Source organism: Poecilia mexicana, unplaced genomic scaffold, assembly GCF_051168715.1.
Source record: "Poecilia mexicana isolate PSO_F unplaced genomic scaffold, ASM5116871v1 scaffold_4, whole genome shotgun sequence".
Lineage (NCBI taxonomy): Eukaryota > Metazoa > Chordata > Actinopteri > Cyprinodontiformes > Poeciliidae > Poecilia > Poecilia mexicana.
In genome coordinates, this window is record NW_028263373.1 from 12,445,209 (window position 1) to 12,471,952 (window position 26,744).

A 26,744-nucleotide genomic window follows, 5' to 3' on the forward strand; every position below is an offset into this window, starting at 1 on the left:
AAAAAAATCTCTACAAAAGTATACACTACTCTGTTTTGGTGTGTCATACATAAAACACCAATAAAATACACAGAAGTTTGCTGATGTGTCACAACGAAATGTAAAAAAGGCTCAAGAGGCAGCAAAACCACTGCAAGGTGGTGCAAACAACTGCTACTTAACTTTTTCTCTGTGGCAGCAGAACCCTACAACCCTTGTCCACCTCATTAGGCTCAGTGCCCACTCCACTGTGTAATGATTATGAATGGGGAAGGAGGGGACACCGGCACAAGGACTCATGGCGGCAGAATTGGCACGGAAACTGGCATCAGGGGGCCCCGGACATCAATAATGGGTCTGATGGGATTAACTGGCTGTGGCAGGAGAGGACCGGAAAAGGCAGAGGTTGCCTAAGCTAACAAATTAACTCTGCAAAATTAAAGGAAACCGTCAACAAGGAGAGGGACTGCAGCAGGACAAACACTGGGGAGCGGGTTGGATACTGTCATCTGTGGTTGAGGAGTCAAGAGAGTTCACACAAGGAGGGGGGTGTTGTCATTTTCCGCTACCATAGACGTTTCTATGTTTATGATCAATATGCCACAATACTGTTGTGACGAGGAGCTTAATTTATCAAGAGACAAGATTTAAGTACACAGTGCTATGATTGTTTTTTTTATTGTGGGTTGTAATTTACCTAAATATAGATGAGTACGAGTGAGGATTCCCTTTAAAGAATCCCCACTGCTTCATTCAAATTTATTTGCTTGGTGAGATAAATTTAGCAGGAGATCTACGTTTGCATAAAGCTTTTATAAATAAAAGCAGAAGCAAACACAGATTTGTGAGCATTTAGTAATCAACTGTAGACATCTGTCCCTCAGTGTCGGGAAGTGTATACAGCAATGCTAGATGTTTTCGTAAGAACTTTTATTAAACAGCTAAACTTTGTCCCTAGATGAGTTTTGTTGGCCTAAATTTGTTTAATAACACTTATTCTTCTGTGAAGAGTATTTCTGTGTCTCTGCTCATTGCCAATGGAGAGTCAGCCCACATCTTGATCTAGGACACTGCTCCAGAACAAGTTATAGATAAATCTAATTAAATTTCACGAGTAGACACTAAAAAAAGAGGAAAAAAAAGAGAGAAAAAAGCAAGGTAATTAAGTCACTTTGGATTATCCACTAGCACTGCACTGTAGCTGTATTTGTTTGTGTCTTTTGTCTCATCTGCAGCATGTGTGTTACTGTGAGTCGGTTTGTGTGTGAATGACAGGCATGAGTGGATCACCCTGCCATGACAGAGTCTATCGATCAGTGTGTCGGCGCCTGGGGAAAAGGTTAATCTGCCCGATGCCAGCTCCTCGCCTCGCCACATCTCTGGCCTGCCCTGCATCCCGCCCCAGCCTGCTCCCTCTCTTATCAGGATTAGAGGAGAGTACAAAAGGGCAGAGCATTCCCAGGACACGCACTGACCTTCAGTAATCCCACCAACCTGACGCTCGGCTTATAATTAACATCAGGAACACACAGGGAAAAGCCCCCCTGGTCTGCCAGCGTAGCATTGCTCTGACTCAAAGACTAAAACTAGAGGGAGAAAAGTTAAAGTGGAGTTTAAGACTCAAAGTGCAAAGTCCTGCTTCACTAATATGTTTTGAATGCCCCAGAGAGGGTGGCTGACATTCAGGAGGTGCTGACTAGCCTCCCCAACCTCTCCTCCTCACAGGCCCTACACACAGATTTTAGAAACATGCTGAACCAAGCGGGGAGTCAGAAAACCATTCCTGGGACCAACAGGCACCGGTGTAGCCAGGGAACATGGGGCGCAAAACAAGAGATGTGTGTGTTGGTGAAAAGATGCTCACCGGATCCTGGCTCATCTGCACTATGAGCTGTTTAACCGCGTGCAGCGTGGGGTGCGCCCACGGAGACGGGTCCTGCCAGTGGCGATTCAGGTCGAAGCCCATCAGAGAACACCTGTATGAACACACACACAGACACACACACACACATGGATTTAGTGAAAAAATCTCCTGGATTTTCTCCTTTGGATGTACTGACACAAACAATTATGCATAACCAGTGAACCAGCTTTAGATCTGCAGCAGGATTATAGATTGTGCTTAGAGCAAAGGTAGGTATTTTTGCAATAATAAATTCCTGATGAGCTCTAAAGTCCAAAGAATAAGATCCCAAATGCAAGCAGGAAGAAGGCAGATTACATTTCCTGAAATTATTATTTAAATTAGAAACAATAGGAAAGCAAAAGCTCAGGATCAACATCAAGAGAACAGCAGGATAAAGATGGCCGGGAAAAAGCAGAGGATATACGGACTGAGTTTTTAGACTGGAGACAGGCATACAGGCCTGAAAACTGGGGACCTAATCAAACTAGTACAGATGTAAAAAAAAAAAAAAAAAAAAGGTTTTTCTTTCATTTAAAAGAAAAAAAAAACATCCACAAAGTCTTGTTATTCACTGGAAAAGCTCTGTCACACCAATGATGTATCAGCATCAGGTAGCAACAAAATTACATAATTTAAAGCAAGATATGGGACATGAGTAATGAAATGAGGTGACATATATAGTACTTTATTAAGACACTCAAAGACATTTACATTTAGTGTCTTTTATACTATGCCAAAAAATGTTAAAAGTGTGGGGCCAACAGAGTCAGAAAATCCCATAAAAAATTATTTATTTTTTCGAAATATAGATAATTAAAAAAAAAACCTTTTCACCAAACATGCTGCATGTGGACTGTTTCACAAAATTCCTGTTACTACAGACAAAATCAATGGCAAACGGAAAATGTCCTTAAAAAAAGAAACACAATAGAAAAACAAAGAAACCAAGCTATTCACTCAAAATATCAAAACTAATTCACAAACCTCAAACTCTTGATATTATTTTAGTCTTGTGCAGAAGTACTCATCCAGCCAATAGTTTGATGAATTTGTACTAATATGCAGATAGTAGGCAGTATGCAGCAGAGCCAAGAAACAAATAAAGCCGCAATAATTACATCAGTAGATCTCTTTATATATATATATATATATATATATATATATATTTTTTTTTTTTTTTTACTTAGTGGTTGAGAAGGACATGATGAATTTCATTTTTTTTTCCATTAGCTGGATGTTTGTTTGAATCTAAATCAGGAAGACTAAACCTGCTTACTGAAATATCTATTTATTAGATTTCAATCAGCTATAATGTGCTACACACAGCAGGTAATAGTCAAGTTCACAACAGTTTTTTTCACAGACAAATTGTCAGAAATGCCAGTTAATTGCTACGTACTTTAACAAACACAATAAATTCATCTGCCTCCTCATATTTAAACCCAGGATTCAAGACATTAGCAGAGACGATGTGAAAACTGTCGTTCAAATTCTTCCGGCAAAGAATACAACATAGTGAGTGTCAAAGGAAGAAGTTATAAGTGGTATAAAAACAAGACTGGGTTTTCTCTGAGGATGTGGAAACCCAAACTGGTTCTTACACAACCAATTCAGACCTGGTTTTTGGGCCAGCCTGGTTCTAACACTGGAACAACTTTTCAAGAAAAGAAAACTTACAAACACAAAGGATCTATTTAACCTTTTAAGCTACTCATTAATTATCTAGTGTGTAATTAGAAAACAAGGGGTTTTTCTTAAGAAATGGGATTAGATTACCTAAAATTACCTGCCCTGCCTACCGATAATGGCCTACATCCTAAACAGCCACATATTTCGGAGACATTGTAAAAGTAACTTCATCTCAAATGAGACATTGCTTCAGGCAACAATCTGGAGGGATCAAACAGCAGGAGCATCAAGAGTCTAGAAAAGGTCTGAACAAACCTCCTATAACGTGTAATAGTCTGGCCTAGCGGTAGGCAGTGATGAGGTCAAACACATGCTGCCTACAGCCACCTTTAGCTTCTTTAATGGGATGCTGACATGCAGGGATGCACCCTGATCTGCCCGGCTCGTTGTCTTTTGGATCTTTGACATTTACCCAAGTTGCCAGTAATAACACAGGTGTTACCGTTACTCTGAAACAGCAGAGCAGCCAGCCATGAACAGGATACTCATCCCGGGGTAACTGCCATTGATTATTTGCTCTGCATGTTCCAGTCTGCTCTCTGCTGTTTCCTGCAGAGATGACTGCTTGGGATGCTATATTTCTCTGTGAGGGCAAGGAAGCATGCAATTGTCCATACACTGGCACGTGTGATTGGTGAGGAGGTGACTGTCACAATTTACCTTCTGTCAATAAGAAGCTTATCACCACTCAGAGTTAAAAACAAGCTAATGTAAATTGTCTTTAAGCTGCGGCCAACCTGGCGGATGCATTTCTAAAGCAGTGGTGGCATATTACCACTAGATGGCATTCACAAACACAGTGGGGGAATGCTACTGCTGATCCCTATCTCGGAGAGCATTAGTATTCTGGGGGCTGAGCCTATTAAGTAAAAGGCAATTATGAGGACGGGAAAGAGAAGAGAGGAAAACCGAGGAGAGGAGGATACCCACAGAGCAGCGGCAACAGTGTTAAAGACAGAGAGAAGGAGAGGATGGACAGAGAGCTGGCAGAAATAACAGCCCTGAAGCTAAATGCCTTCTCCAATCAAATGCAGTGCTGTTGGCTATATGAATTCATTAGGCTTCTTAAAAGCATAGTTAAAAGATAAAATGAAAATTAGATTATATAAACAAAAAATTTTGCATTCATTTGTACCTGTAGTTTCCCAGATAGACTCCATCAGGATTCAGCATGGGGACTATCTTGAAGATCACGTGATCACGGAGGACTTGGGCAACTGGATGATGGCTCACCAGGAAGTCAATGACACCTATTGCACACGCATATAAATTCACGCAGACACATATGCAAAACAGCAGGGGGAGGAAAAAACAAAAAAAGACTTGCAAAGAAAACCAGGGGCGAGCTTCGCAGTTAATTGAGTTTTGAGAAACAAAAGGAAAAAGAAAAGGACGGTGAGGGGGCATCATCAGAATCAGGGGAGGAACGGGAGACGTCAAGCCTAAATCGATGCAAATGGAATGGAGCTGACGACGGTGGAAAAACAGACAGCATGCAGCGGGCTTAAAGCCAAATCATCTAATTCATAATGAGCCACACACACAAACAGATAGCGGGGAGCACAGAATGGATGGATGAAGCCTTTCGGGCTATTTAATAGTATAAACTAAGAGGTTCATTGAGTTTACTACAAATATTTTGACATTGGCCAGTCTTTAATCTGAACCTGAAAAAATGGACAGGGATTGATGGATGGACGGAAGAGGATACCAGTGACTTTGATATTCCTCATGGTTTATTAGAGTGATCGCCTTCGATTAGGTATCAAGAGTGAAACTTTCATTCATCTTGGGTGTTTAAACATCCTAAAACGATGTTGCTTTGCTACGTCACTGGACATAGAGTTCATCTTTCTTTTGCACTCAGTAAATATTTAACTTTGCTGAAATACTGAAATAACTTTTCCTTTTAGAAAAAAAAAAAATTCATTTGTAAATGAATGTACTACAGGAACTACAGGTACATTTACACATGCTTGTGTAAATGTGTGTATGCTGTTAATGTATCTTAAAAACCAAAGGAGCCAAATGGACGGATTTTTAGCTACAACCTGAATCACATTTAGCTGCAATGTTGCATTTATTAGTCTCACCATCTAATAATGCCTGAGAAACAAATACAGAAATAGTTGCAAGCAAGTTAAGGTTCATCTAATTTATTTATTTGTGCATTATAAATACAATGCACAATAAGCCCACAATTGTAATGTAAACTTACAATTTGGGATTCACGTCTTAGCTCAAAAAAAGCTCAAAATCTAATGAAATACTGGTTAAGTATGATGATACACTTTAAAATATGCACAGTGACAAACCATGTGGTGAAGCACAGCTAAATTTGAACCAATCAAAATGAAATTATTATTTTACCTTGGCAGACAAAAGAGGCCGGAGACTCTCCGGGGTGAACACGAGCAGTGAGAAAAACCAGCTTCTTCTCCTTCTCTGACCTCACATTTTCTGGGGAAAAAAAACAAAAAAAACAGCAAAAAGTGAATTCAGACTCTGCAGAGGCAGGTTTGAAGGTTTGAAGAAAGGTAAAAGCAAATAGGGGTATAAAAAAATGGAAAGAGATGGTTTTGTCAATGCATAAAGATGAAGCAGCTCGCGGTAGGGCAATTTGTCATATTAATATGTCTACCATATTGTAGTTTAATTAAAGGGGTGGGTCAGAACCCTCAGACTCGGATGTCTGCTTTCACACGGGAGCGCATGAATCAAACATCAAACCAACACTCTGCACAGAATATTCAAAAGTCACGGTGAATTATACATCTACAGGGGTCAGGATGAGGCAGCAACAGGTGTGAGCTGAAAGAGAGAGAAGGCTTCATGTCTGGCTAAGAATTTCTCTCTGGCCTTTGACTTTACAGAGAATGATGGACAGACGCTTCCTTCCCTTCTCATCTCCTTTCTTAGTCCCTATTTGTTTTCCTTTTTTTAGAGGTAAATTCAAACGGTGTAATGTTTAGGAAGGATCAAAAAATGTACACTGGCTCTGATTGGTTGTCTCTGACTGGGAGTGGTGCATTTCTGCAAATGGAAATCACAAGGAGGAGGCAGAGGAGCTCAATCATAGACACATGGTGGCTTTTATTTTTTATAAAAGTTACATACTGCAGCTTTAAGACCGCAGTGCACCAATCTTCTGATGGCTACTTCCAACATGATTATGCATCATGTCACAAAGTTCAACTCTTCTCAGACTGGCTCTGTTATTATGGCAGCGTTAATCCACATGTCAATCCAATATGTCTTTAGTTATGTGGAGGAAACGGAGATTCTCATTAAAACTACCTGCAAATCTACAGCCACCAAGTCATTTTTTAATCTATGCCACCAATTAAAAAGGCAGCTCTGAAGTTTGCAAGAGAAGAGTCTTTTTGTGTCTCTGTGTTGGACCTCTGATGAACTGATGACCTTACAGATCAGGAAGAGTTTTAAGTTGAAACAGAGAATTTCAGAAGATTTTCTCTCTGAAGTTGGGATCAAAGACCACAAGATATTGCAAATATTAAACTACCAGATTAATCTCTCATGGTTTAGCTTACAGTTTGAAGATAATTCCCCCAAAAATATTTAAAAGCAGCACTGCAGACAGGCTAAACAAGCAGCGTCCATCCATTGCATCGCAAGTCCAGTTGAAGTCTGCAGAGGTCAAAGTTTTGTTGTTGTGTTTTTCTTTTGCCAGTGTTTCCCTTCTAATCTGCTGTTGCTAATAGATGAAAGTGATTGTGCACCTCATTGCTATACACAAACTTAATATCTTATCGATCCCTTCGCTCTCTTCTGCTGAGCAGAGAAAATGCTAATTAGCAACAGGCTATGCTCCTTTCCTTCTCCTTAATTCCAATTTAACCTCAGAGCAATGTGTGCATTTGAGTCTGTTTAAGTAGTTAGGAGTTGTAAAAAAATAAAAAAATAAAAAAAAATGCTTTGTTCCATTAAAGTGCTCCGCCAAAGATTTTATTTTGCTTTTTCCTCTTTCTGCCCTTCACAGAGACAAATGGGTTTGCCATTCAGGAGTCTCTGTGGGGCGGAGCGGGCCGGTTGTTGTAAATGTGAGCGCTTGCATCTTGACCGGATGCAGGCACCGCGGCGGCTGTGAGATTTCATCCCGCAGAAATTCTGTCTTGGCTTTAAAGTGGAGAATACCACACAGACCCGAGGAACAAGAACATAGAAGCGACATGCACAGCGAGCAGAGGAAAGCAGTAAACGGACAGACACACATATCCCTTAGTTAAACCAGGAAGCTGGAGCAGGGGAAGCTGCCAAGGTCCCGACTTCTTTGGGAATCCAGCCATCATGGCCATGCTACATTTAGTCTCAGCCTTAGTGTGCCCTTGCTGCTTCATCAAAACTATCTCTTCCAGCAGGCTCTTGGAGTTTACAAAGGATGCACGCTTTATCCCACATCGCTCCGTGTGTCTGTGTGAGTATGTCTCCTCAGAGCGCTAACAAATGCTCCCCAAGCAGTTGTTGTGTTTATGTGCCTGTATCTCTGCTTTGCTGAGCAGCCAAGCATTGTAGCACAAAATTAAGTCCAACTATTCCATGCAGGCTCCTCACAGCATCCTCAGGGAACCTGCAAAAAACAACAACTATAGATGGAGTGAAGGTAAGGAAAGAACAAAAAAAAAATCATTTTGACTCAGGTGATGGTGGCATTTCACAAGAAAAGTTTGGGGTCAAGTTACAGCTGAGCTTCAAGGGCAAAGTGATGCAACAGCATCTCCTGACCCCAAGGTGGCAGTGAAGATGAGGAGCTGGGGCATTAAAGAGAAAGAGAGAGAGATGTTGACAGAAAAAGAGCATGTAAGAAAAAAGAAATAGACAAGGTAATGAATGAGACTGAAGGAAATCTTTCAACACCAATCCTCAAAATCTACAGGCTTTTTCTTGACAGTTTTCAGAAATTGTTGTAAGAGAACAGGAGCAGTAAACAACAACCCTTCAACAATAAATGCTTTCCAAGTGCACCAAGCTAAATGTCAAACCAGCATCACTGTCTTGTCAGCTAGATAAAACACACGTTTTGTCACCTAACAGATAAAAAAAAAATCACATTTATTTTTAAAGTGATATAAATTCAAGAAAGACTGGAGAAAAACATAAGAGAAACTCAAAAGAGCCCACATGATAAAAAAAATAACCTAAATCAATTTATTTACTGACGGTGAAAGAAAGAAAGGGAGAAAGAAAAATAAGAGAAAAGAAAGAAGGAAGGAAAGAAAGAAACCTTTCTATTGTTGCACAGAAATGTAAAAAAAATGAACAAAGACCTGTTGGTCAGTTGTGTCTTACAGATGAGTATATAAAGCTAAAAAAAAGGATAAAAGACAGAAACAGCTCATGAAAACAGTGTTTAAGGAGAAAAGCTGAAGTCGAGCCAAACAGGAATATTACTTAATAAAAACAGCCTCAGGTAAGAATTTACCACTCGACTCACCAAAGCCGGTATGTATAAAATATCCATTCCAAATGGCCCTATGGGAAGAAGCAATTGCTTCCCTTGTTAAATCAAGACTTAAACTACATTTGTAAGGAAGATGAGCTCGATTTTATAAGCTAAAACCAGACCTGATTATTACCCAACATGCAGATACAATAAATGATTTATATAGGATGTCTTTGATGGCTGAAAGATGTAAAAAGAAAAAGCAAAACCTCTAAAAGAATCATTTAAAACAGAAAAAAAAACATTAGCATCTTTTAGTCTAGAGATGTTACAAAACCGTAAAACTTTGGGATGCCAGGGAAAGCGAGAGCCATAATCCAAAAACATGCAGCAGTGGAGAACCTCCCAGGAGAAATTACTGCAACAGCACATTGACTATTAAACCAAGAGGTCATACAAACAACCCAGGATGACATCTACAGATCTCTCTGCCTTGGTTATGATTTAAACAATACAAAAAATATTGGGCAAAATGGGAGATATCCAATGCAATCCAAGACTTTTAGGAAAATATTTTGTGGACTGACGAGACAAAAAGGAAACATTGGATGTATTGCTACGTATGGCCTAAAAGTAGCAGAGCATTCAGTACCAAACCATCACGCTGACAGTCAAACATGATGGTTACAGTGTCAAGTTTTCTTGATCATCACAGTGAGGTTATTAACTCATTTGCCTCCACAGCCAACAGATCTCATTCCAGCAGAGCTCCCCTCTTCATGTGGAGGAATGGAGGTTTCTCAGCAAACCTCCACCAACTGCGTGACGCCCTCAGGTCAATATGGCTGAACACTCTGAGGGACATTTCTGAACCCTTGTTGAATCCATGTTATGAGAATTAAGGCAGTTCTCAAGGCAAATTAGCCTTTGACCTTGTACAATTATTGTGTTTTTAAGAAAGTTCCCAGTTAGTATTTAGAGCACTACACAGGGTTCAGCGGCTTTTATTCTTCTCATTCTGAGCCAGTGGACTTATAACACTAAAATAAGAGCATAAAGGAAAATAAAATTGAAAGGAAAAACTGTTATGTAGTGAATTAGTAAATGAGGAAACGTAATAAAAACAGTTGTTGTGCTATATTTTGGTTAGTGCACAAAGAATGTACTTCCTGCAGGAGTCTTCTCATGCTGCCACTTCTCCTGTGTAGGGGTGTATTTTTTATGCAGCAACACCTAATGTTTGGAAGTGGAATTGCAATCAGCCGCAGCAGTATGAAAAGTCACTAATGGAGGAGATGAAATAAGTTAATGTGAAGACAGAACTTTTGTTAAATAAATAAGCTTAGGAACATGTTACTGGTTATAAAACCCAATGCAGAATTTTCATGAGAGCAGCCGACAGAGGCTCAGGTGATGAGGGAAGTAGTATAAGCTAAGTCACAAAAAGAAGAAAAAAAAAAAAAAAAAAAAAAAAAAATATATATATATATATATATATATATATATATATATATATATATATATATATATATATATATATATATATATATGTATATCTGGAGTGGGAACTCAATCCACATCTAATTATCGATTACTTAGATCCCTTTTCTCTATGATTCTATTGCATCACTAAAGTTATTTATTCAATCTAAAACCTACTTTTGAAAATCCTCTTAATTAAATGCAACACACCACCACAGGTTTTTCTATGGTACACACTAGTACTTTTTTAAAATTTATCTTAGAGAGGCTTCACCTCCTGGGCACTTCCCTTGTCATGAAGCAAATGTTTTTTGTAGGGTTTGTCGAAACTCTTTCCAGTTGTTCTAAAAGACACCCCAGTTAATCAAATACCATAATCTAACATAATTTAACTTGCATTTTAGTGCTTTACTCATGGCTTTTCCTAACACTGAAGATAATAAAAGCCAATATAGTTAATCCTCATACCACAGTGTGACTTCATGTCCAGGAGATGCTGTCATTTCCTCCTGGAGTTTATGCTACACTCCTTCTGTTTCTTCATTTTATTAATCGCATTGTGATGCGAGTTCTTCACTGCCTCCTTGCTGATCAGAACATCTCACATCTTCTGAGTGCCGTCAGAACAGCTCAAACACACTGTTAAGGGAAAATAAATATATGAATGAGTGTGCATGTAAAAACTGATGGAAGCTGGGGCAGGGAGCGGGAGGTGGTGGGTGACAATGAGTGAGTGAAAGCAGCAAGAAGCAAAATTTATGCCCACACCTCCAAATCAAAGTGCTCCCTCAGCATTTTTCTCACCTGCCAAAGTCATGCGCCGCGCCGCACGGCGCAGTGCAGCTCATTCTCCTGCCGCTTGCCAGGAAGTGGGGGTAAGAAAAAAATAAAAAATAAAATAAAGTACGTCAAACTCAGATCAGCTCAGATAAATATGTAAATTATGTCAGTGAAGGAAAATGCTGGTGAATAAAAAAAAAGAAAAATACAACATAAATCAAATGGGTTCTGAAGGTCAGTCCTGATTGTGCTGATCAGCTCTTTCTGTGACAGCCCTTTCAGGAACTTTGGGCCCGCTCTCATAAGTTGTGACATGATGTAATTAACTGAGATCTTGGTCGTCATTTCTCTTAAGCCTGTACAAAGGAAGCCCTGTCAGGACTTCCTGAAGCCAAGGCATATATTTAAAAGAAACTGCCCAGTTTAAAAGAACATTTAATCAAGAAGATGCTTTTAAATCTCACTTGTGTCTAAACTTTTTTTGACATGGACAACACTAAACCTAACAAGTCCTACATATCATTGATTTTTAAAGTGAAGCAGATAAAAACAAAATCTAAAAATCTTTACGGCCCAGTATGCACGGTTGCCCCGTTCATTACAAATAAACACAATTTTTCACTGCAGGTCTCAAAAACCAAGGCCTCCCCATATCCCTGTTCTGCGGATTTTGCACTGTAATAAATTGGCTTCACTTTGGCGAAATGGCAACAAGCCACGCTCGACGCTCCGCTCGCAGCGTAGCGTCGAGGATGGGGCTGAGCCGTAAATTGTCACTGACGTTGTATTTATACAGAGCCTTGAAACGAGAGGCAGCGCTGCGCACTGACCAGCCGAGTGAGGCTCAATGGGCATCAAGCTGTTACACACACACGCACACACCCTCGCTGCACCCGCTGTAACACCACCCCGCTCCCACCTCAAGGACGACCAGACACAGAGAGGAGGAAAGGGAAAAAAAAAAAGAGGCAGACAGAGAGGGATGGGGCTGTGCGCCAAAGTGCAGAGGGCTCTAAAGTGATAAGAGTTTTATGATTCTGTTTTCTTCCCCAGGAATTGACCAGGCCCCTGACTTAAATTTTTGTGTGCTAGCATGTGTGTAGGTGCTGGAGAGCCTGTGGTGTGGTTCAGATTTATTCAGCTCATCTTACTGTGGGGAAGCAAGGGTTCTGCCAAGGCCTCCTCACACATTCATAAAGCATCTCCTGTCACCGAACGCACCGCGAATTACACAGCTAAACCCTTGGAAGAGAGGGGAGGCAGGGAGCCCTTCAGGAAGGGGGAAAAATGACAGAAATATAGCTAATTGTTATGCAATAAAGCCTCTGTTTTCTCTGAGACACACAAGAATGAACATTAATGTACATTAAAAATACAGACATGGAAAATTCTTTTGGCAACCCTCGTCATGATGTGTAAAAAAAACATTAAAATAAATAGATTTTCACTTGCAGCAGCAAAATGTCATCCTGAAAAATAATCCAGTATTTAATTTGAGTACATTATGCAGCAGGAGAAATAAAATGAATGTTAATAAATAATCACTTCAAACAAAATCATGGGCAGCCCAATACCCTGAAACATAAATGTAGATTTAAGCTACTGCAGTAAAGTTAGTTGTAAGGCTTTTTACACACCTTTACCATGGGCGCCAATTAATACATTAATTTACGTTACTAGTGGGAGGGACACGAACAGCAAGAGAGTTTCCAAAACCAAAGCACCAAAACTGATGTAATTGTGATTTAAAAGTAGGCTCAGTCAAATCCAGCATAATCTATTGCTGTGTGGTATTACACCTGGGGAGGAAATCTGTTCTCAAGTGATGTTCTTTCTATTGCAAATAGAAATTATTTGCTTTGCTTGCTGCAAATTATCCTGATGAAAAATGGCTTGCCATCCTTGCCTAACTAGCTGACATTTTAAGATGACTTATGACGTGACAGCAGATTGTCAGGGTGAAAAACAAAAGTCATCAATCTTCACCCCATCCTGCGATGCACTGGAAACCTGTCCAGGGTGTACCAGGCCTCTCGCCCGATAACCGCTGAACACTGGCACCCCCGCAACCCTGCAAGGATTGGATGGACGGACAGAAAAGTAAATTCAAAAACTGTTTCAGTGGCTCGATCGTCTAGACTTTGACTGCTAAGATGTTTTCCAAATATCAGGTGGTTCTTCAGGATGACGGCAATACATTTGCAGCCGGCAATGCAGATGACTGCTAGAGCTCATCTCAGTGGAATAGGTCTGCAGTTTCTTGAGTTTGACATGGTACAGACAAAAGGATTAAAAACTAATCTGGTAGTGACAAAGTTGAAATGTTAATTGAATTGGATGAGCCACTGATTGATGTCATGACCGATGCAAATCTGAATTATAATGATGGAAAAGGCATTGCTGTATTTTCTTCTTTTACTTGTACAATTTATTAAATGTGTGTGTAACCTCAGCCGAGAGGCAAACTCACCTAAAATTATTCTACAACTCGAGTGCTGTGCAAAATCTTGTGTCTCTGCTATGAAAAAGACACAAACCAGTGCCAAAAATAAAAGAGGACAAGCTGATGAGATTTTTTTTTTTTTCAGGTGAAGTCACCCCCACATGCTCATTTCCTCTATCATGACTATCAGGGTTATGTGTGCAGCTGAAGAGCTCAATCAAAAGCAGAGGTGCTTCGGTCAGCGGTCGGAAAGGAGAGGATTACAATGCCCATGTTGAGACTCGGTGATTGGCATCACATTCAGACAGAAAGTGGAGGAACAGAAAGGGAGGGCGAAGAAAATTGGTTGGCAAAGTGATAAAAGCACTTTTATCACTTTGCAAGAGACGGGGAATAAAAAAGGAAACGATAGAAGGGCGAGAGCAGAGGAAACCCTTGAGAAGGAAGCATGTAAATATGCCAACAGTGTGCCTCTCAAGTGGAGATGAAGAGGCGACAGGACAAAAAAGCTCTGAGCACTGTGTGATTATGGATCAATTTGCTACAATCAAGCCCCTTATGGCTGGTCCCTGTGAAATGGAGAGATTTCTGTTCCTCAAGGGCAACCGTGATGACAGTGGAGGTCACAGACGATGGGAGTGACAGACTGAGACGCTCAGACAAAGGGAGACGAGTGTTGGAGAGACGGGAAGGAGGGGAAACAAGGTGCTATCCCTGCCATCAGTATTCAGGCCTGAGCTGAAGGGCTTTCTAATTATGTTAATGGGGAGATGGTGGTGAAATGCAGGCCTTTGGCCATCATTGACCACACAGCAGAGAGCTATCACTGTGAGCTGTGGGACTATTTGGGTGACATAGATGAACACACTATGACCGTCATATTAAATCCCCTACCACGATATTAAAGGAGAGCTGCTCTCTTTGATTCACAGCTTCTAACCTTTTAAAACGTGTATTCAGATGTGAGTTCTGCCGTAATGGTGATAACACCCAGCAGTTAAACACCCTGGCGTGCTCTTGTACATCGCTACAGCAAATAGCAGCTTCAGTCCACAGAGCAAAGAGCTGCTACATTGACACCACTTTCAATTGGTCCTTTTTCTAGGATATGCATTTAACTTATGTTAATACAACTATACAGGTTTAAATAGCCTGTTTACGTAGAGTAAAAGACGACATTTCACAGTTTAACTCCACAGGCGACAGAAATCAGTCAGGAAAGCCAACAATATGTATTTTATAGCTTTAAGACTGAAAAATTATCAAAGACTGCATCGGTTATTTTGACATAATGAACATGAATTCATGAATATACACTCTTAACCACTGCAGAGTAGCTGAGGACATGTCAAGCATGGAGTCCATCTGTGAAAGATTATGTATTCAAACATCATAGCATGAATATTAGAGATGCACAGAGAAACCAGATGGTGACCAGAATCTGATGATTTTCAGCTCGATCGCTCCAAACTGATGAGCAGCCGGTCAGAAACTCAAAAGCCTATTTTTTTTCCCCCAATTAATGAAATAGTTATGCTGAGTGTTATGAAGTTAAGATGATAACTCTCTTTAGTGTGGATTAGTGTACATTACTGAATGAAGAACGGTATTTTTAACACTATTCCTCTATCGTCTGATATTGTTGTTCTACAAGAAAAATCAGAATCAGATGAAAACGTTACCAGAACTTTGCAATTTCTTGATTGGAAATTGGCTACACATAATCAAATTGCTTATGACAAGAAAAGTCTTCGCACGTTACTGTATCAGCAGGGTGCAGCACGATCAGCATGGGTACATTTCCTTAGTTACGTCATATATTGTGCTCCTCAGGCACGGAGTTATACGGGGGGCTGTGGAGGGCGGCTGCCCCTCAGCCCAGGCACAGATGGGGGCCCATGGGGGCCCGGGTCTGGAGGTACCAGGGAGGAATGGTTTCAAGTCGCTTTCATTTCTAATTATAGATGGAGAAAGTGCGCCCTCGCCTCTTCAGAAAGGCGTATTTAATGTTAAAGTTACTGTCCCTCAATGGAATATATAGTGGTCAGTCCCAGTAACTGTTTAACTCACGGTTTAGCCAATGTAAAAATCAAACCCAGGTTTAGCCTGGGTAAAAATCCCCCCCCCCCCCCTCAACAGTTTCCAGCAGCGCAGGTGATACATGTGAGGGCCCCGGTCATTGGCCCCGCCCCCCGGTCCGACGCTAGTGGTGCTCCTCCTACTGCGCTACCAGACTGTGGGTAGAAAATGGGCTGTTGCACATGGCTCATTTATGTATTCAAGAGTCTGGCATTAAAAGGACAAAACTGTAAATGTACAAAATACTGAAAAGGTGAAATGGCCACCATATTTTAATATCGACAGTGCAGTGTCTAATTATATATCCTGCCTGAAACCATGTTAGCCTTCTCTGTAGAAGCTTTGTAATGACAGAAAATCAAACTGACAATGTTTTAACATCTGCTAAAACCAATCCTGAATATTGTCAGACCAGTCACTTTCCTAACAAATAAGAATCTAGGAGACCTTTTTTTCTATGATTACAGCCTGTTGTCTGCATGAGCATCTTTATTCCTTCTCCACAGAGCCAGTAACAGCATCAGGATTTTCTTCATACACTTTAGATGCCACCCATATCTCCTAAAGTCTCACGCTGTTCTCTAAAAGCCCTCTAAGTCTTCAGAATTACTGTGATAGACAGTCAGCATAAAGGGCATAACAGAGATCCACAAACACAGAGACAAAGCGGGAGCTCTGTCAAGTATCAAAAGCAATAGGCCCCTTTTAGCGATAGGATACGGACATCTGGAGCAAAGTCAGAGGCGGAGATTGCTTAGGGTTTCAAGGCATTGGTCACAGGCCTTTCGGAAACCCTGACTCCTCTCTTGGCTTCAGAAAATGATGACAGGAGGAGAGGCACATAAAAAGGAGGGATGGCTGGTCTGCGCACAGCATGATACAGAATCAGAGGCAGCCAGTAATAGCCTTTTTTGAAGAATGCACCACTGAACTTTAAGGGCCGTCTTGCTTGAAAGGACAAGTTACAAATAGGAAGAAAGGAGTGAGAGAAATGATTTCCCTGGGATATACCCCCCGCTGTGCTGGCCTATCGCCACACCACACTGTAAGAGCACATTTGTGCACATGTGTGCACTGGAGCACGTACGTGACTGTGTATTTGCAGGACGCAATCAACTACAAGAAAAAAAAAAAAAAAAAAAGGCTACATGTGCACAAACTGACACAAAATACATGACCATGTCCCTCTGCGTCTGATAAAACGAGAGGTTGGAGCCTGGTCCTGAATATCAGTGAGATGGCAGAAAGAAGCTGTAACTAAAACTAATTTGACAGACTGTGCAGACGGGGAGTCCAATGTACAGACACAACTGATGTGTAGTTCTTTATTACTTTGTCTCTTCATACCTATCAATAATTTCTGAGACACAACAAAGCAGCTGGGCTGAAGTAAACAACCATAGAGCATCCCAGCTTTAATAACCACACTCTTGCCTCCTAGCTATGTCTTTGAGTCAGTTTTTCTTTTTCCGCTTCTGGAAGGTCCTACCTGAAGCTTTCTTCCTTGTCCATAGCTACACCAAGTTTGAAACCAGAATTCTTCTCTGTGGTTTTGCTCAAATTATTTGTTATTGTTTATTTATTGTTGACTGAATACGGCGTGTGAGCATGCGTCGCCCGGCTCGCCTCGGCCGGGGCGGCAGCGGCAATGTCATTCAGCAGTTTAGTAACAGTCCATTACCTTGTTAATACCAGTCTAATGGGCAGTCTGCTATTTTAAAAACACAGCCATGTTTGTGCCATTAACAACCACTTAGTGCTCGACTCGAATCAACAGGCCGCTGGGACGCACCAAAACAACATTAAAAGCAACAAAAGACAACGTGATAATATGCACTCTTCATTAACAAAAAAGGCTGAGCACATTTCTTCCTTAATTTACACATGAAAGAGCCCCCAAATGTGGAAAATGTTAGAAGGAGTATTGTATGGTAAAGCAGTTTTGTTTTCTTGGTATTATACCAGTCTACAATTTAGCACATGGTCTAAAACATCTTAAGTAGGCCAATAGAAAGAAAGAGTTGCGTAGGTTCAACATATTCATAATGAAACTGCTTCATGGTAACATTTATACATCAACTCCTACCATTATGTCTATGGTGGGAGAAATACATTGCTTTATGAAAACATGAACTCTGTGAACGGTGCTTTGCTGTGTGCGCATGTGGTGCCCCTGTAGTTCGGGGCGCCGAAAGGCTCAGTGCTACAGCGGATGCTTCATATGCAGAGGCTGCAGTCCTCAGTCATCCTCGGTTCCATTCCCAGCCCCAGACCTTTAGCTGCAGGACTTTCCTCTTCTCTCTCTCTCTGCCCAGATATAATGAATAAAGTCCACTAGTGCCTCATAAACCTTGGAAAAAAAAAAAAAAAAACTTTAGTTCAAGAATGTGGTGCCAGCCAAGTTCAAGTGTGTGTGAAAGTAGATGCAGTGATACTTTTGGCAATATAACACTTTTCACTGTGTATGTTTATATCACCTAAATAAATTTCCAAGAGACTCATCTATTCTGTATGATAAACACAGGTTTAACCCCACACTAAATGTAAACACACACACACACACACACACACCTTATGGGCGAGTCTTTAAATCAAAATGTAATGAATTACATTACAGGGCCTTTGTCTACTCGAGGAAGGTGGCTCTCCTTGAATTGTAGGAAAAGATTGATGCCCTCACAACATAGCTAACACATAGACATAAATCAAAAGATACCGGGTTTTGTTGCCTCTGCTTGCTCCCAACAGCAGTATTTTGCCACTGCTAGTGGAGTTTCTGACACTTTTATCCCAGACAATTGTGTGTTATACTGTGAGGGTTGCACTCTGTGTTCTCACATAAGAAAGAACAGTGTGACATTCAGTCAGTGAAAATGGCTCCAACCGTGTGCTGTCGAAAAGAGTTGTGTTTTCCTACAGAAACTGTGAAGACTGGTCAAAATGCTGGAAGAAAGAAAATCAGTGATCCACACAAACCTTGAATCCACACGTATAAAACATATTCAAGAAACAACCAACATCCTGAAATCACGTTTCACGGTGACATACATGTATTAGCATTACGCTAAAACCATTTTTCATTCATAAAAGTACTTACACCGCCTTGAATAAATACGTGTACATTTTGAATTTTGTCACATTTATATTTTAAAACCAAAAATCTTACATTTTATACAGATATTTTGTGATAAACCATAGATTTAAAGTGTCTATGAACATCCGTTTTGTATGCTATTAGATTTAGGTCTGGACTTTGACTGGGCCATTAAATACACTTTGATCTAAACCAAATTACAAACATCAAAAATAAAGAAAAAGAAGGGGTGTGAATATTTTTTGCAAGACTACGTATTTCGGAATCCGTAGCTTATTTCCAAACTTTTAAATGAAGCGTGGGGAAAAGAAGTCCTGGAACGTTCTCACAGTCAATTTGGTTGCATCAATCTTTTAAGCAGACTTTGAACTTGGCAGTGGCTGTGTTCAGCTCTTTAGTGATTTCCAAAGCTTTCAGCTGCATATCAGTTCTGCTAATTGGGGTTTCTTCTGTCTTTTTTTTTTTTTCTCATTTAAACGCAGACTCATTTCAGAAGCTCATGAAAGCAGACTATTTTGGATGGCTTCTTGTTCTTTACCATGTTTAAAATGGTTTGTAAATTATGAGCCAGTTTTGTGGTGTCTGCTCCTTACTGATCTGTGTTATGTGGAACAGGATTCATAATTTCAGTGAGTCTCTAACTTAGATAGCAAAAAAAAAAATAATAAAAAATTATCTCTCCCTAAAAATGTTCAGTGAATTCCATTTTTCAGCAAATTGACAAATAAATTGAGCTTGTTAGTGCACAAAACAATTTATTTCTTCTTATCGAATTAATTTAGGAAAACATTTGAATTTTAATTTGCAGAAACAACAAAATATCTTCTCACAATGCCACTATCAGGCCAGCACAACTATGGTACAGATGCATGAAAGTAATTAACTCTGCCACAGTGCCGTGAAAAATCCTGGGGACTCGTAGCTGAAATTCATCTCACTGTGGGGAACAAAGTGGGGAAAATATTAAGAATTATTTCTATAACGCAAAATTAAAAAAGTCAATAACCAAAAATCCACAAGAAAACAAAGCTTTGGAAAAGAAAGTTTCCATGATGCTTCCTACATTTGGTACATATTGAACATTTTTGGCTACTACTAGGGAGAGTTTTTTTTTTCCCCTTTTTTAAAAGGCAAAGGGTATCTTTCAACTATTAAGCTGTTTTATTTGTGATTTTCATTTTCAACCTGGAAGGGCCAAAGCAAACAACTTACGTTTCTCCTGTTTAGATTTATTTACTATGCTGCAAATAAACAATGCTGATATGATGATATTGCTTTCTAAATTTCACATCTTTATACTCAGATTAACACCTATGAGGGGGGTTTATGTTTTGCTTTTGTTGTTAATCTGACCATACTTTAGTAAATTAAAAAAAAAATGCAATGGATTTTAAACAGCATTATGTTTTGAGGAAAGACCAACCGTTAACATACTTTGTTACAGTCATTGTGGTCGTGCTCTGACTAGTAGCCAGGAGTCGCCACATTTGTCTATTTTGTAATCGAAAGCAAACTGCAGCAGTCTGATTTCAACCAGCTGATTGGCAGTGCACAGTGGCAGGTGTGAGAGGACTTTTCTACTCTGTGCTTATAGAGCATGGAGAAACTTGTATCTCATTAAATGGACTTTAAAGTGTAAGAACTAGTTTTAGTTTTGGAACCAAAGCTGTTTAAAACCTTAGTGTATCTCGATGTTAGTAACACAAAACACCTGAATGTGAACTAATAAAGTTTAATATTTTGTAGAATAGTTAATATTTAATGCATTAAATTTTACAGTTAACATTGGTCATCCATTCATTTCTTAAAATTTATTTAAACTTCCCTCTAGTGCTGGTTACACAGTTAGTCAGTTCTGAATTGTAAAAGAAAACGGAAAATATTCACTGGGGAAGCTGGGTAAAATGGGGCGTGACAGCCTCTGAATTAAAATGCAGCAAACGCCAAGTAAATACAGACTTTCAGTTGATGTATAATTCAAGTGATGAAAATAAACTTTTAGTTGTGAAATTAAACAAGAAGTGAAACAGTAATTCAGCTCATCGCGTCCCTCCTCCTGATTGGCTTGCCTGATGCAACAACTGCATGATGGTTGGTTTAGGATTAACAGGGTTTCCATGACAACATGTTGAGTTGCGGTGGAATGCATGCGTGTGTGTGTGTGTGTGTGTGTGTGTGTGTGTGTGTGTGTGTGTGTGTAATTGTTTGAAGTGGCAGGGTTTTTTTAACAGCTTTGATCAGGGAAATGTTTGTAGTGGGGGGAAAACCTGGAGAACAAATACGACTTTAGAGAGATTAGCGATCTGTGAACAGACACACACACACTCTCTCTCTCTTTCTCTCTCTCACACACACACACACACACACACACACACACACACACACACACACACACACACACACACACACACACACACACACACACACACACACACGGCAGAAGGGCCGTGAAAAAGTCAGCTTTCAAAATGAAATCAGCAACACAGAGACAGACAGCTCCTGAGCAGAAAATTACACTATTTCTATCCTTCTGGTGTGATGGAAAATAAGAAGTAGCCATATCTGCTGACTGACATGTCGGTGTTCTTTGCCTCTCCTTCACACCCGGCATGCTCATCTGTTTCAAGAAACACAGCAGAACAAGTGATCCACAGCACAGTCTGTGTGTGTGCGTGTGTGTGTGTGTGTGTGTGTGTGTGTGTTTGCTTCACACCTGCAGGTCAGGTTAAATCAGTGCTGAGGAGATGCCAGGTGAGTGCTTTAGCAGCAAAGGTGTGACCACCTCCCCACGCTCCTCCATCAAGCTATACTAAGAAGCATTTGAGCCCGCGTGTCAGCAAACTCTATGAGCGCGCACGCATGAGAGGACAAGTCAAATGGGCGCACCAGGAGCTGTGATTCAGACAAATACATCCTCACCGCTTGAGCTGCTCCCAGCCCCAGCCCAGATGGACAGCACCATATCGCTTCTCAGAGCCACAAACACATTACTCAGTCCCCAAGGTGGGAGGATAAGTCATCCGCTAAGGTCACAGGGAGGTGTTGTGTCTTTTACTGCAAGTAGTTCGGAGTTTGAAAAATGGAGCTACGAGCCTGTAACAGTAGCTGCACAATCAGAATGATAGAAGGTGGCAACACGCTGAAGAAATCCATAAAGTAATCTCCCTCTGATGGGCCTGTCCCGGGCATCTTATGTTGAGAAAAGATGGATACTTTGTTATATTTTATTCTTAGAAATAACTTATCAGCTTTAGCAAAGCATATTGAAGAAAAAAAAAAAAAACTTTGTCTCCTCAGAGATAGCTGGATTTTCAAATGTTACCCACACTACGTGTGAGCTTGAAATATTTTATCGGGCGTGAGCGGTTAAACGCATCAAAAGACCCACTTTGTGATCTCAGCAGATATTCTGAATAAGTTGGCGTAGTATCCACTCCATTTGCAGGGAGATGTAACTTTTGGGCCTGGAGTAATATTTTCCAGTCAACCTCAAGAGAGTGATTTATTTAAATCAAAACTCTAAACACAATGGAAGTTGTAAACAAATTAAGTGTCCTTGAGAAAAGCTGAAGAGCTTTTCATCTTAAGGAAACCAAGCTCGTTGTTTCAGAGAGGAACGTGGCACCCTGTGCAGCTGAGAACAGGGTAACTAGGATTGGTGCCTCATGAGGACCTCATTGCATATCATCTCATCCATGGAGAATTTCTAGGATATTTAATTGGTTGAGGGCATGGCAACAGAAAGAGAGGCTCATCCAAAGCATCATTTATTCAACAAACCATCACAAAATCGTCACTCGTCAACTTTCAGGTAGTTTAGGGTTTTTGTGTTTGTTTTCTTTCACACTATTTTACATACTTCTAAATTTTGAAAATAAATGTTACATTTGTGATCTGCAAAAGTAAATCTAACTGGAAAAGAAAGGTAAGCGTAATATTGTCACTCTAGACTCATAACCTACTGACAAGACTGAAGAAAATCTAAACAATGTGCAGAAAAGAGCTAAATAAATTAATGTTCATCTCAGCCAAGTCAGTTTTTAATGAGTTTGCTTAATTTGCTTAATTTTAAACGTAAAAGATCACTAATTGCTCAATATCACATTAAATGTGTGCAGCGCATTGTGTAATCTACTTTTCCCTGTTATTCAAAAGGGGCTGAGTGAGGTCAAGAAACAAGGGGCTGCGGTGGCCCAATCAAACCCTGAGAAGGAAGTCCAGGGGGAGCAGCCTGGAAAATGGTGATGCAATATTAATTGGCGAAGGTGCGTGCCACGGAGCGCAGGCTGTGCAGGGTTTGTCTCTCAAAGGAGAAGCTGTCAGGAGAGGCAGAAGACAGACAGGATGAGTCTCTGACCTTGTCTGTCAGCTGGCGGAGAAGAGGAATGCTGGGAAAGGAGACCTACTGACACTCAGATCAACACTTTGCCAGTGTATGGCAAGCCTTCAGGGACAAAACGGAAAGAATGAGAGACACACACATAATCTACATAAAATTTAACCTAACTTGTATAGACTACAAAAGAATGATATATGGCTGCATGAAGGCATTATTCCTGCTTTACAAATCACAGTGTAGTTTAAAGATGCCATCATTAAAATGTCATAATTTAATTTCGCCGCTGCCAGTATTGAGACACAGCCGACGTTTTAAATGGTTATGACTTTAAACCTCCTGTTCTACAGCAGGAGTTTATCAATATTGAAAACAAGGATCTTGCTCTAACTCAACTCTTTAATAGTTGAGCTCAAGTTATTACTGAATTTAAACAAACTGCTCGTCTCAGAGATTGCATTCCTCACAGTTGAGCTAAGAAACTGCAACAAAAAAAAAAAAACAGCCAGTACTTCCTATTTTACAAAATAAAAACACTTTCTGCAATAGTTATTTCAAAATAAAATAATGTGCGTGCTCCATTGCATCCACTATATTTTACCCAGAAAACAAATTGTCGTTTTAAACAAATTGAACATCTCACAACACTTCCAAACCAGATGCCAGAAAGAACACTGAACTGACCAATTCACTCCAGCAGAAATCGTTAAGAAAAAAAAATCAGTGTCGATTCAACAAATGTTTCTCAGCAAACCAGCTGAACAGACACACTGGCTGAGCCTCGGAGGTACAATTAGAAAGTTCTGGGTTTGATTCTCCAGCTTCTTCCTTTCAAATGTATGGGTATGTGCATGTTTGCAAGTGAGTGTGGGTTTAGTGTAATGCGCTTTGATTTGTCAGTACTAATAAAGCACTACATAGATTAATTCCACTGAAATTTACAATAAGGAGAAAATTGGCCAAAAATAGAGATGATGTTGTAGCAAGTATTTTTTACTTAAAACTATTAGCAGGTGTTTATCCTAAAGTCTGTTTATCCAAAGCAGATAAATATGTGGTAGAGAAAACACTAACAACTAATAACCAGTGACATCCAGACACTAGGTCATTTGCAACAAGTAATTTTTTTATATCATTTTGTTTCCTTCTTTTATTTCTGATAGAGCTAAATTAATAAGATTAAGAATAATTTCATTTTCTTTGATAAACAATTTTTGTTAAAAATGTTGGAACCATTGTATTTTTTACTGAATCACAGTACGCGTGGCGGCCTGTTCGATTCGGTTTCACTTGGTTTCCATTTATAAGCAAAAACACAACACTGTTTTAAAAGAAGGTCTTTAGGAACTAACCAAAATAGCTCGCTCCCTGAGCTAACTGTGCATACAAAGTTGGATGACCATAAAAACCGAAAAAAGATACGAAGGAAAAAAATACACAATTCCATTTTATTCCTGATGGACTTTTGATGCTGTTGACCTGAAGAGTGAGTTGTGCAACACAAGCATATGGGAGAGAGGAATGTGTCACTTGAGGACGCAGAAACAATGGACGCATGTCATCTCCAATTAACCCCCTCCCATCTGTCTGTCTGTCTCTGGTTCTCTTTTCGCTGTTTAAACGGGGCCAGACAGCACTGTAAACATCGTCACAAAAAATAGCCTTCGCTTCAAGACACGGGACCGTTCCGTCTCCCATGTGCCGGATTAAATTCAAAGTTTTTTCTATTAATATTTGATTTAATTATTCCATGTCACATTAGATATGATGCATTAAATTATTATCACCGGCGTATTTAATAATTCAGGCTGCCAAGCCGTGTGTTTCGCTGACAGTGCCGCGGAGTGCTCTGACCTGCTACCGAGCGTCCTCCAGGGACGCCGTGGAGATCTGGCTCCTCCACAGGCGGCAACAAACCCGCCTTTTCGCTAGGAGGTCGAAAACAGCTAATGAATTCGAAAGAGACAAACCCATTAAGCTGTGAGCAGACTTCATGTGCATTGCAAACTTTTACAGTAAACTAATACCCATATCTTTTTATCTGAATTAACCCCGGAGTAGTCTTGGTATCAGCGGAGGTTTTAGCCACGCAGAAACAGAGAGCTGTTAGTTCCTCTGCCAAAGACAGAGTGAAACATCATGCCATGATGGTATTGTTCTGACAAATGAGTCTCTGGCTGCACTCTGGTCTTGGCATTCACTTATGAAATAATTCATCAGTCCAATTGGCTCTCCTGCTTCGCCTACAACACAGCTGCACCCTTTCTCTTACTTGTGGCATGCATAAAACTCAGCCACATCGAGGAGAGATACAGGTAAAACAAAAGGGATTACATGCCACATCTATGCCGCTTCTCAGGGTTCCCATTCTGTGTGTGTTTGTTTTTTTTACCCACAAGTCTTTTTTAATTCATCCTCAACACCTCGCGTTGGATCCTTTGCTGTGCTTCCTCCCGTCTCTCCTCCTTCCTCTCTTCGCCCCCCGTCTGAGATCAACACCTTGCCGAGTGCAGGTGCAAGGCTGCCGGCAAACTGTCAGCTTGAGTCTCCTTTACTTAAACACACACGCACTCCCGCAGCTTGGCTCCAACACAGGCGATTCCCACTCTTTGAATGGGCTCTTTGCACCTGAGGCGTTGACGTCACATCTCCAGGAGCTAATGCGGCTCACTTTTTTCCGCTTTGAGTTACCATGACTGGTAGAAAAGACTAAGTCGTATTTCAGATGCAAAAAAAACAATACTATTAACATTGTTGTCTTCTTAATATAATGGGCTTTTAAGTTTTCGTTAATTTCCAAGCGATCCTGAATTAAGAAGATGGCTTGTAAATATCTGTCGCTACCAGCTAACGCCGCACAGCAAAGTTTGCAGCCTTCACTTCACTCCGGATCAGCCTAAAACTACCGGGGATACGGATGGTAAATAAAGGAGCCTCCCTGAGTTATTTCCATGGAATCACTTCTATATTCAGCCTGAAAGAGTTTATGGGAACGAGAGAGCAGACCAGAGCCAGACAGCCGAGCAACTGATCCGCCTGTACACACTGCTGTAAACACCGTCCTATCTGAGCTCTTCACAAGAAACATGCAAAGGTAATAAAACGAAATAACACGGAGACATGAAGCAACACGGTCATATTTTTCTAAAAGCAGCAACTTTGAACCTGAACAGCTGAACCAGATCTCTGACACCAGAGCTGCGCTACTGTCAAGCTATGAGGCTTGTTGAGCTCCGTCAGGCTTCGGAAGTAAAAAGTCCGAACCGTAACCTAACCCCGTTAGTCTGTGACACTAACGACAATAAACACACATAATATACTTGAAAATAAGATAAATACATTGTCCGTTAGAATGTTTAGATACTTAAATAGCACATTTTACAAGAACAATGTCCGAGAATATTGCCTACTAGCATTAGCTAACGTTAATGTTAGCCACAAAGTTTAAGTAAAACTCACCTTCGTGTCAGTGAATGTATAATGAGGCGAACATCTTAAAACCTTTCTCCAGCTGACTTGTTGGGGCTTCGGATCGATGTACAAACCTTGGCCAAG

The 26,744-nt window shown here is 40.4% G+C and overlaps 1 protein-coding gene across 2 annotated transcripts in view; it reads right to left on the reverse strand.

The window, feature by feature from the left end:
• LOC106930455 (AGBL carboxypeptidase 4) overlaps nucleotides 1-25,802 on the reverse strand; it is a 55,330-nt gene extending 29,528 nt beyond the window's left edge. The window contains exons 1-4 of one of the 2 annotated variants that reach the window (XM_088004976.1): nucleotides 25,582-25,802; nucleotides 5,945-6,034; nucleotides 4,710-4,824; nucleotides 1,844-1,955 (exon numbers count right to left, since the gene is read on the reverse strand). In XM_088004976.1, coding sequence (XP_087861102.1) covers nucleotides 1,844-1,955; nucleotides 4,710-4,747 — 150 coding nt within the window. In that variant the 5' untranslated portion in view covers nucleotides 4,748-4,824; nucleotides 5,945-6,034; nucleotides 25,582-25,802. Of the gene's footprint in view, nucleotides 1-1,843; nucleotides 1,956-4,709; nucleotides 5,503-5,944; nucleotides 6,035-25,581 lie in introns of those variants that run through there. The other variant, XM_015008050.2, reaches the window with a different exon arrangement.
• Nucleotides 25,803-26,744: the final 942 nt, after the last annotated feature.